The sequence below is a fragment of the Papilio machaon genome, chromosome 24, assembly GCF_912999745.1.
Source record: "Papilio machaon chromosome 24, ilPapMach1.1, whole genome shotgun sequence".
In the NCBI taxonomy this organism is placed as follows: Eukaryota; Metazoa; Arthropoda; class Insecta; order Lepidoptera; family Papilionidae; genus Papilio; species Papilio machaon.
This window is the reverse complement of record NC_060009.1, coordinates 70986-85820: the sequence shown is the minus strand read 5'-3', so window position 1 is coordinate 85820 and position 14835 is coordinate 70986. Positions and strand designations below refer to the sequence as shown.

Sequence of the window (14835 nt, the reverse complement as noted above, 5' to 3'; positions counted from 1 at the left end):
ATAACTTTTAAGATTAACTAAGACTTGTCTTAATAACAGATCGAATTCCTTTTGTTTTCATAGCAATGCAGTATTACTATGTGGTTTATTAAACAAATTTTGTCTGTTTGTATGTCTGTGCGCAAGGCCGCGTTTGTTCCTGGTAATCTCCGGAAATATGCGCTGACGATGTAGCTAGCAGGCGAAAGCTAGGTTATATTTTAATACTAGCAGTCGCGCGCGTCTTCGTTTTAACGGAAAAAAGCCTTTAATATGCTCGTGGAGGTTTCCCCTTTGCTTCATTCCAAAAAGCATAAAGGATCGATAGACCATAATTATTATTCGGACTAAAATAAAATTAAAACTGCAAATTACTTAAATAAAGTCGGTCGCAAAAACGTACCTATATTTGTTTAAATTAGTGGATAATACCTACATCCGCCGGCGAACGTCGGTTTCGCTAGTAATCCGCGCCAAAGCCCTCGACCTCGGCCAGGATGTTTGCTAACTTCATATATATTTTATTTTGAAAACAGACCGATGATCGGGAAATCTACTCCTTATCTAGAGTGGTGTGACGTCAGTACGCTGCGCGCCACAGCCACAGCCACAGCCACAGCCACAACGCCTAAACAAAACTACAATAACATCTACTTCTATATTCATGCTATTAGTAATCTAAGAGGAAAAAATATCCACGTAAATACATATTGCTTTTAAGTATGCAATATTTATTAAAAAAAATATTTGGTTATGTGTTATGATATTACTAGCTGTCGCCTGCGACTTCATCTGCGTGATGTTAAAAAAAAAAACTTTACAACCTATGTGTTCTTTTAGACTATGTACTACATCAATAGCAAATTATATAAAATCTATATTCGTTGAACCGTTATATACTCGAGATACCTTCTAACAAACATCAATCCATACATCCAAACTTTCTTATCTTACTAATATTATAAACGCGAATGTTAAGATGGATGGATGGATGGACGTTTGTTAGAAGGTATCTTCAGAAGGATTGCATGGATCTCGTTGAAATTTGGAATTAATGTAGAACATAGTCTATAAGAATACATTATAGGCTACTTTTTGTCTAATATAAAAATGGTATGTAACGGTAAAGTTAATGTAAAGTTAATTAGAATTCAAATTAAAAAAATATTAAAAGCTTTGTTTTAAAATGCACATAAAAGATGGTGTTAGTGTATCCATTACAGCCTCAGTTGGTTGTTTTGGTTTTTAGCTGACTTCATTTAATATCAATAAATGTAAAGGCCCAGTATTTCCCCGTGCGAACAGGTTTTTTTTTAAGTGATAAAATGTTATATGCACAAAAAAAGGTCGACACTAGTGATCACGGCGCAGTATTGCTTCTCTGTTATTGATATAAAATAAATGATCTTAAATGTATTAAAAATATATTATCGACGTCACGATTATTGTTGCAACAACGTTACAGATTGCGAGTCTCATGTTGTTGTGTTCCAGTAGTAGGTAGCCGAATGCGTCTTATGTTGCGTTTATTACTTTATTGAGATCTGTTCTGGGCACGGAGCATCATCTCAATTGTAATACACAATCAAGGAGATGCCGAATGTGTGACGTCAGCACCGACGCAGGCGGCGGCTAAGCATATCTTTGTTATCTTACTAATATTATAAATGCGAATGTTTAGATCGATGGTTGGATGGATGGATATTAATGAAATTTGTCACAGATATAGAACATAGTCTGGAAGAACACATAGGCTACTTATTAAGTTTTTTTTTAAATTCCGCGCGGACGCAGTCGCGAGCGACAGCTAGTTATGTAATACAAGTACAGCGAGGATATTAATTATGACGCCTCGGCCCTAGCCCTGGCTGATATCTAATATATGGTGAATCTATTCCATACATTGTCCTGTTTAAATACACATTCAAATTCCGTTGTAGATAATTGATGGGTAATTCCTTCTAAGAGTCGTGACCATTGCCTCGGTCGAGGTCGACAATATTGTTAATTTTTTTTTTTGTGGATATCGCGATGTGATAACAACATTTGGAAGTCCCGCGTGTCAATAATGAAATGTTATCGCTAATATTTTTTATTATTTAGTTCGTTATCCGGCTGAATTAAGTGAAATCACCAAAATTATTCAAGTAATACCAGGGTGAATCAAAAAGTTCTTAGAAGTGCATATATATGAAACCTTTTTGGATCAAGTTCTATATTCAAATTAAAGTGTGTCTATCACACTATATTTATGCAGACTGTCACTTGTTTTTGTCAGTTCGTTCGCATGTAATAAATTTTTTTGTGCAACGAGTTGCTAAAAAGTAAAAATTATGGATAAAAGTGAGTTACGTGCGGTGATAAAATATCTCAGTTTGAAAAAAATGTCTACGAAGGAAATTTTTTTGGACATTCAGCAGACATTAGGGGGTGATGCTGTACCCTATTCTACGGTTGCGTACTGGGTGGCTGAATTTAAAAGAGGTAGATCAAGCTGTAAAGATGACCCGCGTTCTGGGCGGCCTTCAACCTCCGTTACAGAAGAAAATGTTAAAAAGGTTGAGAATCTGGTTTTGGAAGACAGAAGAATGACTATAAAACATATAGCTGAGATCCTAAAGATATCTTTTGGTAGCGTTCAATCCATTTTAATTGATTCACTGGGGTTCAAAAAAGTGTCTGCAAGATGGGTGCCACGAATGTTAACCGACGAAAACAAAAAGCGTCGTTTGGAAATTTCCAAGCGTAATCTCGAAATGTTCCAGCGTGATTCGGATAATTTTTGCCGTCGTCTTGTCACCATGGATGAAACGTGGGTCAACCATTTTGATCCTGAAACTAAAAGACAAAGCATGTCTTGGAAACGACCATCCTCTCCATCCATTAAGAAATTTCGAGTTGCTCCTACCGCTGGCAAAGTTATGGCCTCTGTGTTCTGGAATAGTGAAGGAATCCTTTTTATTGATTACATGCCAAAAGGCCAGACGATTACTGGACCCTATTATGCAAATTTAATCCCAAAAGTGCGTGAAGCGATTAAAGAAAAACGTCGTGGAAAACTGTCGTTGGGCGTGTTGTTCCTTCAAGATGACGCTCCTGCTCATCAATCGGAAGTTGCGCTCAACGCAATCCGCTGTGCTGGCTTCAATCTCCTTGACCACCCACCATATTCTCCGGACTTAGCCCCAAGTGATTTTCACTTATTTCCAAAATTAAAAGAGGAAATTCGTGGAACAAAATTTCACGATAATGACGCGGTTATAGCTGCCGTAGAGGACTTTTTCGAGAGTCAAGAAAATAATTTTTTTTCACAAGGAATAAGGAAGTTAGAAACGCGTTATTCTAAATGCATTGCATTGGAGGGAGATTATGTAGAAAAATAAAATATTATTATTTAAATCTTTGCATTTTTTAATATTGATTCCAAGAATTTTTTGATTCACCCTCGTAGTAGTCGATGTGTAAGATTTGTATTTTCCAAACAGATGTTTTATACACACATGTAAATATGTAGCTGCTACAAACTTTAACTATACTATATTATGTTCTATGTTATGTCCAGTATAAAGTACATAATATACACGATATCTAGAGAAGTTTTTTTTTTTTATTTACTTACTGGATGTTTTTTTTTTTCGGTGTTTGGGACGTGTTGGGTGATTGGTGATTGGTTGTAGCATACACAAAGCGCCTGGAGCGGCCTTTATTTAAACACTAGCTGTCGCCCGCGACTTTGTCCGCGCGAAATAAAAAAAAAAAACATAAAAAGCTTCCAGCTTCCAGACTATGATCTACATCTGTGCCAAATTTCATCGAGATCAATTGAGCAGTTCTGGAGATATCTCCAAACAAACATCCATACATACATCTAAATATGCGCATTTATAATATTAGTAAGATAATGCTCTATATAAACAGAGCTATCAATGTCACCGCTGGCTCTCGTGTCTGCGCGCACCATCTGTCACCACCGCCGCGGGTACTCACCCACATCTTGTCATTTACTTACTTACTCCGCTGGCGCAGCGACCCAAAGTGGGTCTTGGCCTCCGACACAAGAGATCTTGTCATTTAAATATATAAAACGTTAATTTAGGGCCTTATTTTCACATCAATAACATATAGCAAAAAATCGTAAGCAACCGACGACGTATAGAACTCCAATATATAACCAAGTGCTGTTATCTCCTGTGGTTGTTCACATTCTGATAAACTTGAACCGCACCGTACCAATACATTACTAGTAGGTTATTCGTGGCTCGCCTCTCACACATTTACATACAAAAGAGGAATCGAAATTCTAATCCCGCTTTGCAATCGCGAAGTGAGACTGTAACGTCAATTTCATGTCAAACAGTGCGTTGATTCAAGGTTGACGCGCATTTTTCAACTGCTCGTTAAACCAGTACGGCCGCCGCCTCGAAGTCGCCTATTGAGCGGGCTATAGATATAAATTTGTTAGCAAACGGCGAGCGTGAGACGGAGCGGTGTCGGGTGGACAAATGCGCGTTAACCTTAAACTCATAGGCAATGATAATACAATGACGTTTTATTTTACATAAGCTAATAAGCTAACATAGAAGAACACAATGCTAGAGTTGTAAGACTAGAGGCGAATTCCTGTAGGGCGAAACGCCCTTTGTCCATTGTTGTGCAATTACGCCTTGTATGCCACAGACAGACAGACAATGTCACCTTATTATTCTTACGCATTATCTTATGCATTGGTGAATAACGTATACAGTTTGTTGGTATAGACAGTGTAGAAGGAGATATCTCGAAGCAATTTTTGCTAACGAGATACGAATGTCTGCGACATGTGTTCACAATAAGGCGATTAATTATAGCCTAGCGAGAAACAGTGTACGAAACTATGGTAGTGAAGATGAGGCGTTGTGTGGTATTCCCGCGAGCGCGTCGTGGCTGACGGCCGAGGTGGCGCGGGCGCAGTGATCCGCCGCTGTCAATGTCAGTAGAGGCGGCTGCCGTGGCTGAAACAGTCGCGGACATGGGTGCAGGCGAGCGTCCCTGCCGCACTTAACTAACATTTAACATAACGAGCCTAGCTAATATAACCGTCGATTGACAAAAGCGAAAGAAGGATTACATGAACCCTAACTTGGACTCGTAATTCTCGGATGTAAGCAAAAATGAACATTGAATTTTCTTCTAAATTAAAACAATTTGTGCGTAGTAAAGCGATACGTGCTATTTTCGTGGTCCGATTTTTTACGTTTCATATTTATTCTACTTTGAGGATTTTCTTTATCTAGATGTCTTTCTCATTTTTTTAAATTTCCTTTGTGCACTCGACAATATCTAAAGTATTTTAAATAATAATGGATCAAAATAAAAATTCAAATAAATGAATTATAGAGCGGTTATTTTTTAGCTACGGAAACTTAAATCAATGTAATTAGCAGCGCATCTTCAGTGGTTGATATTATTTCCTCAACGAAATGTAATACATATTCAGAATGATTGATCTGCAGGTGCAATGGAGACACGGAGGTAGCTAGGGCGAGGGCGATGGCCACGGCGCTCGTTGTGTTGCTGACGGTGGCGGTGGCGGCGGCGTCCCCCGCACCCTCCACGCTCCTTTTAGACTCCACAACGCTCGCAGAAGATGTGACGTATGAAGTGACCGCGACCACACTCATACCTGAGAATGACACTGTTGTGGAAATATCCACCATCGTCGCGGACGATGACATTGGAAGTGCAAGTGTGTCGCAGGCGGGCCAGGCGGGGCAGGCGGGCGACGGAGAGTGGCGCTGCCCCCACGGCTGCGACTGCGCCGCGCTGGTCGAGGGCACCAGCTACAACTGCTCGCTGCCCAGCGGCGTGCTCGCCTTCGACGAGTACGGCGACGGCATCACCTTTAAATGCCAGGTGCGTAGCGCGCCGCGCATTCTCAGTGTTAATATTTTGTCTTCATAAAGATTTATATGCGCAGTTTAAACACGGAATACAAACATCGCATTGGTCCCAATCGGTGGAAGGACACTAACTTTTGAAATGTAAAATTCCAAGTACAGAGCGGAGTGTTCCGGTGCGCGGAGGTGCCGCCGGCTGCGAGTGCGGGGCGGCGGGCGGGGCGGGGCGCGCTGCGGGCGGCGCTGGGCAGCGTGACCCTGCGCGGCTGCGAGCTGCCCGCGGAGCCGGTCACGTGCGCGCTGACCCGCCGCGGCGCGCGCACCACCGCCAAGCTCATCGTGCAGGCGCCGCGCACCCCGCTCGACCCGGTGCACCTCCGGGGCCTCGAAAACCTAGAAATGTTACGCATCACCGATCTAGGTACCTTTGTAAAACTTGTAATCATTAATTTAATTCAAAAATACTAACACCTACTATGGTAACCCAAAATATTCACGAGAATATTTGCGATGCAATCTTTCTTTGGAAAGAGAGGAGAGTGCCGCCCGGTGAGACGCTACACTATGACACGCCGTGCTCGGCGTCGACTCCGTCTTTACCGATAGTGTGTCCGCCGCGCGCCGCGGGCACTCCCCGCACTATGCAGTGTGCAGTAACGTGTGGGCGCTCCTCAGAGGGCGCGCGGTCGGAGCTACCGCTGCGGGCGCTGGGCGCGGTGCCGCGACTGCGCCAGCTGACGATGAACGAGGCGCAGCTGGAGCTGAAGACGCCGCTGCCCGCGCTGCCGCTGCTGGCGCTGGAGCTGGCGACGGACGCGCTGACGGCGCTGCCTCCCCGCGCCTTCCGCGCGCTGCCGAGCCTGCGCCGGCTGGGGCTGTGGGACAACGCCCTCGCTGACTTGCCCGAGGATACCTTCGAAGGTGCATTTTGTTTCTATATCGACCTCATGTACATATATAGATATAGGCTGTATAACAAATATTTATTTATGAGAATCTTATAACAGAGATAGCAGAGATGAGCAAACGAATAAGTAACGCAGCTAGTTACTATATATAAAAAAAAAAAAAAATTAATAATCTAGAATAATATCAGATATATTACAACAGATCACCTTCATTATAATTAAAAAGGCAGGAGATAAGTATTTTATTATAGAGGATACACTCGACATGAACAGATAGTGGTCGTCTTCCTCGTGGGGGTGGAAGTTATCTTCTCCTATCTCATATGCAGCTGTACAAATAAAATTTTATCAAATGTCTGCGGGGCGTTAGTAGACTCTTGCTCGTTTTTCTGCCTTCTCAATATAGTAAATAAAAATTGTGTAAGAATATGGTGAGATGTAAGTGGCGCGTTGTCGCAGGTCTGGAAGAGCTGCGCGAGCTCAGTCTCAGCCAGAACCGGTTGACGAGTTTGCCGGCGACGCTGCTGCAGCGCACGCCGCGCCTCGAGCGCCTCGACCTCTACGCCAACCACCTGCGCACTCTGCCTGCAGCCCTGCTCGCCAACCTGCACCATCTCGTGCAGGTATACACCTCTCTGCACCTCTCTACACCTCTCTACACCTCTCTACACCTCTCTACACCTCTCTACACCTCTCTACACCTCTCTGCACCTCTCTGCACCTCTCTACACCTCTCTACACCTCTCTACACCTCTCTGCACCTTTCTACACCTCTCTACACCTCTCTACACCTCTCTACACCTCTCTGCACCTCTCTGCACCTCTCTACACCTCTCTACACCTCTCTACACCTCTCTGCACCTCTCTACACCTCTCTACACCTCTCTGCACCTCTCTACACCTCTCTACACCTCTCTGCACCTCTCTACACCCCTCTGCACCTCTCTACACCTCTCTGCACCTCTCTACACCTCTCTGCACCTCTCTGCACCTCTCTACACCTCTCTACACCTCTCTACACCTCTCTGCACCTCTCTGCACCTCTCTACACCTCTCTACACCTCTCTGCACCTCTCTACACCTCTCTACACCCCTCTGCACCTCTCTACACCTCTCTGCACCTCTCTACACCTCTCTGCACCTCTCTGCACCTCTCTACACCTCTCTACACCTCTCTGCACCTCTCTACACCTCTCTACACCTCTCTGCACCTCTCTACACCTCTCTACACCTCTCTACACCTCTCTACACCTCTCTGCACCTCTCTACACCTCTCTGCACCTCTCTGCACCTCTCTACACCTCTCTACACCTCTCTGCACCTCTCTACACCTCTCTACACCTCTCTGCACCTCTCTACACCTCTCTACACCTCTCTGCACCTCTCTACACCTCTCTACATCTCTCTACATCTCTCTACAACTCTCTACACCTCTCTACACATCTCTACACATCTCTACATCTCTCTACAACTCTCTACACCTCTTTACAACTCTCACTCGCTACGCTCCGAACGAGGATAAATAAAAAAAAACTGTTCCTACAGTCCGGCCTATTCTCTCATAAGTTTCGGTCGTTTTGGCGCTTCAATAAAGAGTACGTCGGTGTCCGCAGGTGCGGATGATGGACAACCCCGACGGCCTGGCGCTAGAGCCGCGCGCCTTCGCCGACCTGCCCGCGCTGCGCGAGCTGGACGCCAGCCGCAGCGCGCTGCACGAGCTGCCCCCCGACCTGCTGCAGGGCGCCCGCGAGCTGCGCGTGCTGCGGCTGGCGGGCTGCGAGCTGCGCCGTCTGCCGCCCGCGCTGCTGGCCGGCCTCGCCCGCCTCGAGACCCTCGACCTCTCCGGCAACCTGCTCGCCGACCTGCCCCCGGGACTCTTCTCCGATCTTCTAAATCTCAACGAACTCAATCTCGATAATAATCTGTTAATGACCCTGCCGAGGTGAGAGACCCCGAAGGTGTACCCGTGTTACACTCTCATGTCGTGACATGTCCCCGCTGCACGCGCGCTGTACACGGACACGGTCGCTTCCTCCGCAGCTCCGCCTTCCTCGGTCTGCGCAATCTGGACACGCTGTCGCTGAACCGCAACCGGCTGACGGAGATGGCGCCGGACGCGTTCCTCGGCGTGCGTCGGCTGCAGCGGCTGTCCCTCTCGCACAACCTCCTGGCGCTGGGCGAGAGCGAGCGGGACGGCGAGTACGGCCCGCTGGGCGCCCCGCCCTCCGCCTTCGGCGCCCTGCCCTCGCTGCGGCGCCTCGACCTCAGCCACAACCGCGTGGCGGCGCTGCTCGACGACTGGCGCCTCGTGCTGGTGTCTCTGCAGCGCCTCGACCTCTCCTGGAACAGCATCGTCGACCTCAACGTGAGTCCTTCCCGAGGCCGGCCTACTGACCTTTAGCTATCGTCTCTCGACTAATATAAATTCGACTGAAATGTTCTATGTACAATTTTGTTTCTTTTGCAGTACATAAATTTAAACTTTCTGAGTTCGGAAGTGACGGTCGACCTCCGACACAACAACATTTCCACGGTCATGCTGTCGGGTCCCAGCGACGGCAGCGCCGTGTTCCTGCTGGACGACAACCCCTTCCGGTGCGACTGTCACACCCCGGCGCTGCGCGAGGCGCTCTCCTCACACGAGCGCGGCGAGCGGCGCCCCGGCCCCCGCCTGCTCGCCCCCGCCGCCCTCTGCGCCGCGCCCGCCGCCCTCCGCGGCCGCCCCCTGCCCGCCGTGCCCGACCGCCTCCTCGTCTGCCCGCTGCCCGCCCCGCTCTGCCCGCCCGGCTGCGGCTGTCTGCTGCACCCCCGCGCCCTCCGCCTCGACTGCGACCTGCCGCCCGACCGCCTGCCCGACCCGCACTCGCACGGGGTCGACCACCTCGAGCTCCGGCTGCGGACCGCTCCATCCGACCTGCGATCCCTCCCCGGGGTGCGGACCCTGGACCTCGCCGGCCTCGACATGACCGAGCCGCCGGCCATCGCGGCCGGAGTCGAGGTCGACCTGACCGACAACCGGCTGAGCCGCGTGCCGGCCGAGCTGCTCGCCGACAACACGCTGCGGCTGGCGGGCAACCCCCTGGCCTGCGACTGTCCGCACGCCGCGGACGTGCTGGCCCTGCAGCGCGCCGGCGCCGGCCGCCTGCTCGACTACGAGGAGCTGCGGTGCGCGGGCGGGGCGGTGCTGCGCCGCGTGCGCTCCGACGCGCTGTGCCTCGAGCGCGACGCCATCGTCCTCGGCGTGTCGCTGCTCTGCGTCGCGGCCGTCGTGCTCTGGGTGTGCTACCTGCTGCGTCGGCTCGGCGGCGACGTGCTGTACTGGGTGCTCGGCTGCGGCTGCTGCTCGCCGGACGACGAGGAAGACCTCGACAAGACGTACCACGCGTTCGTCTCGTTCGCGCACGAGGACACGGCGCTGGTGGAGGAGATGGTCGCCGCGCTGGAGTCGCCCCCGCACTCGCTGCGGCTGTGCGTGCACTACCGCGACTGGACGCTCGGCGACTGGATCCCCGAGCAGATCGCCGCCTCGGTGGAGAACTCGCGCCGCACAGTCGTGGTGCTCTCGCGCGCCTTCCTCTCCTCCTACTGGGGGCTGCTCGAGTTCCGCGAGGCTCACAGGCGCGCGATGGCGGACGGCAAGGCGCGCGTCATGGCGGTGCTCGTGGGCGACGTGCTGCAGGACCCGCGGCTGGGCGACGAGCTGCGCGCCTACCTCGCCACCACCACCTACCTGCACCGCGACGACGCCCGCTTTCTGCCCAAGCTGGCGTCTGCGCTGCGCCCGCGCCGCCCCCTGCTGCAGGCGCTGCGCCGCGCCGCGCGCCCCCCGCCCGCGCCCGCCGCGCCCCCCGCGCCAGCCGCGCCCCCCGCACCCCCCGCACCCCCCACCGTCGACAAGCTGATCGGTATCGCTCTGGAGGGCAAACTGACTCAGGACGGGAAACTCATAAATGCAGCCTTCACCGCGCCCTCGCTCTAGCTCTAGTCGGCCCTCCGGTCCTCGGGTTACAAGTTTAGACGTTTAAGTACGGAGTCGGCCTCCGCATAATTGACACCGACTTCAAAATAACAATATTTGCACAAAAGATTTAAAATGAGTAGTTATGCTTTACGTTTTTGGCCTTTTTTTTTTTCTTTTTTCCTTCTTTCTGAGAATATTATATTTTGAAGTCGGTTTTGCTTGGATCTCAGGGTAATCATATGATGATATGGAGCATCACAGGAGCTGAAGGGACATTTTATTTTTATTTAAGCTTACAATTGTAAAAGCTCAAAATCAAATAGTGCAAACTCTTTTCCATTTACAAACGCATTTTATTTTATTATAAGTATCAGAATTTCTTTCATAAAATCAGAAAATTATATTCTGTATAATTTATTAAGCAATAAGAGTCAATAAATAAAATAAAAAATAAATTTCTAGTCATGGACTCTCGTACATCTTCCGCTCACGTGATGAACCATAAGCAATAGTAAGGAGAGTGTAATGTATGTAATAGAAGTCACGTCACGTCACGTCACGTCACCCACCGAACACTGAGGTGTCGCATCCAATGTTGTAATGTACGCGCGCCGTCTGTCGTGTCGTCTGGCAGATGTCGTGTCGTCTGGCAGATGTCGTGTCGTCTGGCAGATGTCGTGTCGTCTGGCAGATGTCGTGTCGTCTGGCAGATGTCGTGTCGTCTGGCAGTTGTCGTGTCGTCTGGCAGATGTCGTGTCGTCTGGCAGATGTCGTGTCGTCTGGCAGATGTCGTGTCGTCTGGCAGATGTCGTGTCGTCTGGCAGATGTCGTGTCGTCTGGCAGATGTCGTGTCGTCTGGCAGATGTCGTGTCGTCTGGCAGATGTCGTGTCGTCTGGCAGATGTCGTGTCGTCTGGCAGATGACGTTCGCTGTACATTTGATGAGAATAAAATATTTGTAAATTGCAGAAGGCAACTAGATGTAATCTAATATGAAGCAATAACTAGATATAGTGTAGTCAAAGCAAATGGCTTTAGTTACTTTTGCGGGCGTACAGTGTCGTTATAACAGGTGCATTTGATTGTCGCTCGCTGTTGCAACTGCGGACATTCGCAGAAGTCAACGCGAACCGCACAGTGCCGGCGGTCTCTCAGACACACATTATGTGGAAATGTTGTCATATATTTTAGTGGGATAATTAGTTTTATTTCATTTGTTATGTAAAGATTCAAGTATATTTTTATTTTTCAAATGTGTCTGTATTTTTATATACGAGTATATATTTATTTTGCATTTTAATTAAAGTAAAGCAACATTTATGCAACGAGTTTATTTAAGTCCTTGAATAAAAACCTCAACCATCCATTTCAACTACTGTCCTTTTTCTTCTTCCTTATCTTCCTCATCAACGTCACCATTATGCGGAGGAACTGACTTTTTTTTTTTTTTTTTTATTAAAAAGTGGCAAAAGAGCAAGCGACCACCAGAATTTGCCGAAATAGGGAAATGACCACTGCTCATAGACATCCGCAAGATGTTTTCATGCGTCTTGTTCGCATCTTGCCTCCAGTAGAGGTGTCGGCGTAAACACATTTAACTTCTACAAAAAAAAAAAAACGAAAATACAAGAACCTCGACAAAAACTCGACAATAGACAATGAAAAGATAGTTGTACTCCACGGATTAACCACCACCTACTGGGAAACTGAAAATGAATTGTTGGATCGTGTTGCTTATATCTTTAACGATATTTTGAATATAGATATACCACAATACATTGAAGAGATAACATTCATAGGAGGAAAGGGTCTAAAAAGGCCCCTTAAGATTGAATTAAACAGCAAAAGACTAAAGAAATATATTTTACAGAATTCTATATACTTCAAAAATTCCGGATTAAGTGTTTCAGAATACCTAAATGAATCTTTACTAAGGGAAAGAAGAGAGTTAAAAAAGGCCATGCTAAATGCTAGAAAAAAGGGACAACGCGCTTATATAAAGAACAATAAGTTGATAATAAACGGAAAAGAATATACCGAACACTGTTTAAAAGAAATTAGTGAAGAACTGGGAAATTCCAACCAAAAATTAAATTCTAAATCTGCCAAACATGAATCAGAGAACTTGCTTAATTCTACAATAAACGACCCTTCGACTTCAACTACATCCCCGCCCTTTCGGAACTAACTTCTCAATTTTTTACCAAAATATGCAAAGCGTTTGCAATAAAATTCATCTTCTTGAAGCATGGATAGAAGAAAATCCTAATACTGAAGTTATTTGTTTAAGTGAAACATGGTTGAATAAAGAAAAAATGGAGTTATTCAAGATAAACGGCTACAACACATCGTCGTACTTTTGTCGCAAAACTCGAAAGGAGACAGAAGGAGGAGGAGTATGCATTTTGACAAAGAACTATCTAGAAACAATAGAGAGTAGTGATATCAAACTTTTGTCGCAGGAAAATAATTTTGAGATTTGTGCCATAGAAATACCTAAAAATAATTTACTTGTAATAAATTTGTACTGGCCGAGTAACAAACTAAATAAAACAAAAAAATACAAAGACATATTCCTAAAAAATATCGACAATCTACTTAATTTATTAGAAAAAAAGTATCAAAATAAATTCATAATAATAGGTGGTGATCTAAACATCGATTTTTTGAAAAATGACCCTTTAAAAAAATCATTAACAAACCTTATGTTGTCTCGAAATTTCTACCAAATTGCTGATAAACCCACTAGAATAAATAAATGCATAGATCTGTTATTTATTAATTTCAAGACTCCAAATAACAAATTACTAATTCATGATTTCGGATTCAGTGACCATAAAGGCTTACTATTCTCGACAACTACAAATACAAAAATTTCACAAAATTTTACAAGGACCAAAAGAATATTTAGCGAACATAATATCATACTATTTAAAAATGAACTCCAATCCATAAACTGGGAGGAAATTATAATACCTACAAAATCAGTAAATGAAAATTATAATAAATTTTCTAACACACTCAACGAAATTTTAGATAAATGCATACCAAAAAAAACTATCACATTAAAAACTACAAGTAAAAAAACTTATCTCACACCAGGATTAAGAACCTCGTGTCGAAACAAAAGGTTGTTAAAATTATTAAATTCTCAAATAAAAAACGATTTATTAGACCAGCACTGCAAATTATATACAAAAACGCTTAAAAGAGCAGTCTTAATGTCGAAAAAAATTCTCTATATAAAAAAATTCGAAAATTCTAAAAATAAAAATAAAGCCTTGTGGAATATAGTAAATAGTGAAACACGCCGAAATAAAATAACTATAAATCAAAATATTAACTTAGTTTACAAAAAATCATGTCTCAAGAATCCTAAGGAGGTTGCAAATGCTTTTAACAATTTCTTTACATCGATAAGTAATTCGTGTAACTCTGAATGTGAGAAAAATTCTAAAATTTTGAATACTATTCCTAACACATTGTACTTAAAGCCAATTGAACAAAATGAAACGTATAATATAATAAAAAAATTAAAAAATAAATCAAGTTTTGGAATAGATGAAATCCCTCCAACATTAGTAAAAAAATGTGCGATAGAATTATTAAATCCTTTAACTAGGCTTATAAACCAGTCCTTTCAAGAGGGTTGTTTTCCTGACGCTTTAAAAGTATCCCTAGTTAAGCCCGTGTATAAAAAAGGTGAAAAATCGGATCCGAACAATTATCGTCCAATCGCATTATTACCAACGATGGCAAAAATCCTGGAGACAGCAATGGCAAGACGGTTGCTTTATTTCGTCGAAAAGTACAACATTCTCCACAACCAGCAATATGGTTTCCGAAAAAAAAGATCTACTATCCTTGCAATTTATAAATTCACTCAAAAAATATTAAATATAATAAACGATAAAAAATACGCAATCGGAGTACTGCTTGATATGAGCAAAGCTTATGATAGGATTAACTATAAAATTTTATTAAACAAAATGTATGGAAATGGTATTAGAGGAATCGCCTTTTCGTGGTTCAGATCGTACCTCGCGAACCGTTCGCAGTATGTGGAAGTAGAACATACCGATTTCTGTACCGGAAAGATAAAGCAAATAAGA

The 14835-nt window shown here is 45.3% G+C and overlaps 2 protein-coding genes across 2 annotated transcripts; both read left to right on the top strand.

Moving 5' to 3' along the window:
* Positions 1-3834: 3834 nt before the first annotated feature.
* Positions 3835-7040, top strand: LOC106716214. Its single transcript, XM_045683871.1, has 5 exons — positions 3835-3958; positions 5472-5871; positions 6018-6276; positions 6531-6776; positions 7015-7040. The coding sequence occupies exons 1-5, from the start codon at positions 3906-3908 to the stop codon at positions 7038-7040; spliced, it is 984 nt and encodes a 327-aa protein (XP_045539827.1). The 5' UTR covers positions 3835-3905.
* Positions 7041-7163: 123 nt separating this feature from the next.
* Positions 7164-11647, top strand: LOC123722355 (protein toll-like). Its single transcript, XM_045683870.1, has 5 exons — positions 7164-7386; positions 8377-8705; positions 8804-9128; positions 9231-10591; positions 11359-11647. The coding sequence occupies exons 1-5, from the start codon at positions 7192-7194 to the stop codon at positions 11645-11647; spliced, it is 2499 nt and encodes an 832-aa protein (XP_045539826.1). The 5' UTR covers positions 7164-7191.
* The last annotated feature ends 3188 nt before the right edge of the window (positions 11648-14835 follow it).

Excerpts from the sequence above, each read along its gene's own strand:
- LOC106716214 (XM_045683871.1), top strand. The coding sequence starts at position 3,906 with ATGTCACCGCTGGCTCTCGTGTCTGCGCGCACCATCTGTCACCACCGC. Across the intron at positions 5,872-6,017 it reads GCATCACCTTTAAATGCCAG|AGCGGAGTGTTCCGGTGCGC; the intron begins GTGCGTAGCGCG and ends TTCCAAGTACAG. Across the intron at positions 6,777-7,014 it reads GCCCGAGGATACCTTCGAAG|AGGATACACTCGACATGAAC; the intron begins GTGCATTTTGTT and ends ATTTTATTATAG.
- LOC123722355 (XM_045683870.1), top strand. The coding sequence starts at position 7,192 with ATGGTGAGATGTAAGTGGCGCGTTGTCGCAGGTCTGGAAGAGCTGCGC. Across the intron at positions 8,706-8,803 it reads CTGTTAATGACCCTGCCGAG|CTCCGCCTTCCTCGGTCTGC; the intron begins GTGAGAGACCCC and ends CTTCCTCCGCAG. Across the intron at positions 10,592-11,358 it reads CGCCGCGCCGCGCGCCCCCC|ATGTCGTGTCGTCTGGCAGA; the intron begins GCCCGCGCCCGC and ends GTCGTCTGGCAG.